At 38.1% G+C, this 5,050-nt stretch overlaps 1 protein-coding gene across 1 annotated transcript; it reads left to right on the top strand.

Annotated features, from left to right (window-relative positions):
* The first annotated feature begins 438 nt into the window (after positions 1-438).
* On the top strand, positions 439-5,044 carry LOC122775755 (glycine cleavage system H protein, mitochondrial-like). The gene is made up of 5 exons (XM_044035888.1): positions 439-584; positions 888-970; positions 1,674-1,737; positions 2,961-3,092; positions 3,858-5,044. Exons 1-5 carry the CDS (start codon positions 458-460, stop codon positions 3,953-3,955), a joined length of 504 nt encoding a protein of 167 aa, XP_043891823.1. The 5' UTR covers positions 439-457; the 3' UTR covers positions 3,956-5,044.
* Positions 5,045-5,050: the final 6 nt, after the last annotated feature.

The following is a 5,050-nucleotide window of genomic DNA, read 5'->3' on the forward strand; positions in this document are numbered from 1 at the left end:
TATCCTGTTGAGGACCATGGAGTGCCCTTCATATACCACAGTGTTTCATTCTTTTTTGTTTGGGTGGTAAACTTCTGCATCAAAACATGAAATGATGTTTATATTAAAGCAATCATAAAGTGGCATAGTCATACTTGTGGAGTTAATAATAATAATTAACAGTTTTGTTTTATAAATACGATTGACCAGTGGAAGATGTCACTTAAAACACAGTTATCTCTACCAACAGAGCCAAAAACTTCCTCTATATTGTTCCTAAAATGAGTGAAAAGCAGGAGCCACTACACTATAATTTTACATTTATTATAAATATAGTATATCCATCCATTGCTGTTTATATTATGTATTATTATGGCATCCTGACCAGTGGGGGGCAGTAAAGCGCTACCGTTGCCTCCAATACGCCGCAGAGAAAAACTCCGGCGCGCGTCGCTTTCGTCAACAGTTAGCGACAAAGATGGCTTCCGGCGTTCTCCTTCGCTCCTTGTCTTCTAACTTTTCCACAGTTTTGCCTTTACTGACACGCTCGGCGTATAACGCTTCTTTCTGGAGAACACTGTCATCTTCTGGACGGTTAGCAGCAGGTATTTTATCGCTGTTTACATGTTGTCGTGTCGCGTGTTAGCTGACATTTACAGTAGCTCCTGGGTAACGTGTGTGTGTGTGTCTTTGTATTTGGTGCCTCTCTAGGACCCTTTTTGTCATATACACTGGACCTGGTCAGGACCAGTAGTCCAAAACCTGGTCCTAATAAGACAGAACCCCGTTTCTGAGAAGAATAGTGTGTGTCTCTCTGTGTGTTTTATTCCTTAGTTGTCAAACTGACTATTAATAATGGGGAAGCTGGGTATGTTCTCATTGTGTTGTGTTGTTGCTTTGTGGTGCAGCACTTAAATTCACAGACAAGCACGAATGGATTCGAGTAGAAGACAGTGGAATTGGTACTGTCGGTATCAGCAACTTTGCACAAGTAAGTCTATTGTTAGTGAGTAAACTCAAGGCTACACCTACATTAAGGTCCAATCCCAATGTCTACCTAAACCCTGAAAGTGGAACTTTGCAGGTCTAGTTGGCTTTTATGCCTTTTTTCTCTACAGAGCTCCCTCCCACAGTTTGGGAGTACATATATTTACGACACCACCGTGAACATGCCAGTCAGCATCTCATTTTGTATGTTTCCAATCTGGCCCACAGGATGAATTTGTTAAAATTTCACATCATGAAAGCTGCTCATAATGTGAAAAAATATATATTTGTCAGTTTCAGATACTGAAACCTGTGACTAAATGTTTTGTGCCCTTGAAAATCCACTGTGATCTGCAAGTTGTTATGCACATGTGTAAAAGTCAATTAAAAAACAAAGGGAACATTTAGGAGATCTTGTTGTTTATAGGTTATTATGCTATTATGTTACTGATCTGGGCCACTTGAGTTCAAATTGCATTATATGTGACCCCTGAACTAAAATGAGTTTGACACCTCTGGTCTAAAATAATATTACCATGATCTTATACCTAGTACCTGGCTAGGGGGAGTGTTTTTATCACCGTGAAGAAATTTGTATTTCCTGTGAGACCTTCTGATTCTGAGGCCTCCGGGTCAGTGGCCCTTTCTCTCCCACACACAACACAAGTGTTATTCTATAATAATGAACATTTTGTTGACACTTGCAGGAGGCTCTAGGAGATGTAGTTTACTGTGAACTGCCAGAGGTTGGGAAGCAACTCACACAGCAAGGTATGAATGTGTAACTCAGGCTGACTTTACTGCATCCTTCTGTAAACGCAACAAATTTCACTGGAATTTTTACATCAGACATTTTGGCAGCTCATGGTTGGAAACGCACAGGTGTAAATCGTCAGTCAACTGAGCAATGGCTGAATTCCATTTAGCTTCATGGTGTGTACTTGCTCTCTAACACACTGTCCTGTCTTACAGTTTTAATCAGGAACACCTGCTGCTGCTGCTACTAAAACATGTCAAAATATCTTCTGTGAAAAAGGACGTTGAAGCCGGGTCTCACACCTCCCTAGGGCTGCAACTAGTGATTATTTTCCTGATCAATTAATCTGTCGATTATTTTCTCGATTAATCGAATATTTGTTTTGGTCCGCAAAATGTGAAAAATGTTGATCTGTGTTTCCCAAACCTGGAAATTATGATATTCTATTCATGTCTTACTTTGTCCACAATCCAAAATTGTCAGTTTTAATGACTTCTTTGTCAAATGGAGCAAAGGAACCAGAAAATATTCACATTTAACAAGCTGAAAAGTTAGAAAGCTTGTAATTTAATTATTGAAAAAAACACTCAAACCATTTAATCGATTATCAAAATAATTGATGATTCATTTAGTAATTGATTAATCAAATAATCGTTGCAGCCCTGATTCATTCACTCATTTATGGAATGACATTTAGTGTTTGTCACTCCATAACTGAAAAAAAGATATATTTTTAAGAAATGATGCCAAGGAGCAGTGACGAGTGTTAGTTTCTCTTCTAACCACTTAAATACACTTGGTCACACTTGTTTGAAAATAAATAAGGGAGTCTTATTCAAATCTAGTTAAACTGACATATCCTCGTTACAGTTCTCATTTCTCAAATATCAATCTCTATACTGGCCTCAAAAATAAAACTATATTTTGAGACCGGTGTTGTTAAGATTATTTGTATCATGTGTTCAAGGGATTTTGAGCGAAATCAACAATGATGTGTCTACTTACTGATAGAATTATCTCATTGATTATCCTGTCTGAACTGCATTTACCTTCTGCAACTGATATTCCGTCTTTATTTAATTCTAGATCATCAAAACACAAAGACTAGGGCATAAAGATTACGATGTGTCAGTTGCACCTGTGTTTGGTTGAATTTACAGAGATACTGTAAGTTACCATTCCCCTGAAAGGACTTAAACTTTAATATGACTTCATTTCTTATTTTTTTCAATCACAGATGAGTTTGGAGCTTTGGAAAGTGTGAAAGCAGCCAGTGAACTTTATTCCCCTCTAACTGGAGAAGTTGTAGAGGTCAATACACGACTGGCAGACAATCCCAGTCTTATCAACAAATCCTGTTACGAAGACGGTAAGCGCACAAACACACACTGTCCTGTCCAAGAAGCAAATGGCTAATGTGAGGCCTTCAGGTGTGGATTAACCTGCTGTTAATGAACTGTGACAATTTTGAGGATTATATTATTATATATGATTATATATTATATAATAATGAAAAAGCAACATCTCCACAGTTTTTACCTTGTAAAAAAAGAGTCACTGCAGTTTTCAGTCAGCGCATTGAGTTTTAATAGCTAAAACTAGAGCACTGAAATTATAATAGTTTAATATTCAAATGTTTTAAGATAAAGGTTTTGATTATATGTGTTCTAAACTTAATTAGCAGTATTTGTATTTGGACAGTAGAGGGCAGTAATGCAATGCCACATAGAAATAGTCACTTGAAGTGTTAGTGTTAAAGAGCATGACGATGGTAAATAATAAATACATTTTAACTTTAACTAAGTTAGTAACTAAGACTTATATACGTATCTGTAGATCCTCATGTTTGTGATATTGGTATCGGACACAAAATCGTCTCACCACTAATACTGAGGTGTCGCCCATTTAAGGATTTAAAAACAAACATTCAGACTTCAATCAATCCTAAAAGGTTCTGGTTGCCAGTACAGTGAGGCTAGTTTCAGGAGTGCACTGTGGTTACCTGACACACAGTAGTAGCAGTAATGCAAAACAATTGTAATCCATTGATATTAAATATATTACTTGTGATAAAATGGAGCTGAATTACGCCACGTGATGCATATCTTATATATCTACCTTATATTAACTCCAGGTTGGTTGATGAAAATGACCATTGCCAGCCCCGCTGAGCTGGACGCTCTAATGGACGAAGCAGCCTATAAGAAATACGTCCGCTCCATTGAGGACTAAGCTCTCGCCTCCCAATAAGTTCCTCGCTGCTTTCCAAAACACCACTGGCGGGCGAAGCCTTCGTCAGGAACAAGTCTATGATGAAATGTAGAAGCTCCCAGTTTGCTGACCTGCCAGTTCTGTAGAATTATGAGTGTTCTGAATCTTTTATCTACTGTTAAATCTACTGAACATTCAGTGTTGTGTTCTCGCAAAGAGACTAAGACCCTGTTCATACCTGGTATTTACAACCGTCCTCAGTGATCCAGTCATGGCTAAGGATTCCTCTGAATTTGATATCATCCAATGTGTTGGAACCCTGTTAATACCAAGTCTGACCAGGGTCTAAGACTCAGAAACCCAGTGGTGCACAGTGCAGGCATGTGATGGTGGATATTGTGACATTTCACAGCTGACTGACAGCTCGTACCAACGCGAGAGAGAGAGAGTTGTGTCACACAATCAATGTTAATGTCATTTAAAACGTACTTTTTAATCCATGTCTGTACTTTGAAGTCTGATCACAAGTGCACAGCGGACGCACAGGTCTGAATGCAAATACAGATTTGGTTTCAGGACACTTGTGTACGACACTGACCTGCTGCAGGTTGACAATGAAATATCATCACTTGTCAGCACCCATACATTAATTTATTTGTAGCCACCACCTCAGTATTAACACACTGCTCAACATGTTTTATTCTATTCTCATGGGTTAAATAAAAAAAAAAAGAGTAGTGCTTTGATTTCACTCTCTCTGTTTTACTACCTTGACACAACCAGTTTCCCTCCCTGTGAACATGTCGTGTCATAAATGAGTATTTGAAGCCAGATCTAATGACATGTGGTCACAGAAACATTCAGAATATTTAAGATGCAAGGTATCTACTTCCTACTGGATCACTCGGGACGTCATGTTAATACCAGGTATGAATGATGTCTTTAAGTCAAGCATGTGCTTTTGACTTTCTATTCCAGGGTGTTGTTAAACTTAAAAAATAAAGCACTTTGTTGTATTAAGAATCATGTGGGTCATACATATGCATTAATGACAGCGACACTGTAGACATGCAACCTGTGAAGTGGTGAATAAATAAATGGTTCTTTACACATATG

This window comes from Solea senegalensis, linkage group LG10, assembly GCF_019176455.1.
Source record: "Solea senegalensis isolate Sse05_10M linkage group LG10, IFAPA_SoseM_1, whole genome shotgun sequence".
NCBI classification, from domain to species: Eukaryota; Metazoa; Chordata; class Actinopteri; order Pleuronectiformes; family Soleidae; genus Solea; species Solea senegalensis.

Coding starts and splice junctions, on each gene's coding strand:
- LOC122775755 (XM_044035888.1), top strand. CDS start 458: ATGGCTTCCGGCGTTCTCCTTCGCTCCTTGTCTTCTAACTTTTCCACA. Junction 585..887: donor TTCTGGACGGTTAGCAGCAG/GTATTTTATCGC, acceptor TTTGTGGTGCAG/CACTTAAATTCACAGACAAG. Junction 1,738..2,960: donor GAAGCAACTCACACAGCAAG/GTATGAATGTGT, acceptor TTTCAATCACAG/ATGAGTTTGGAGCTTTGGAA.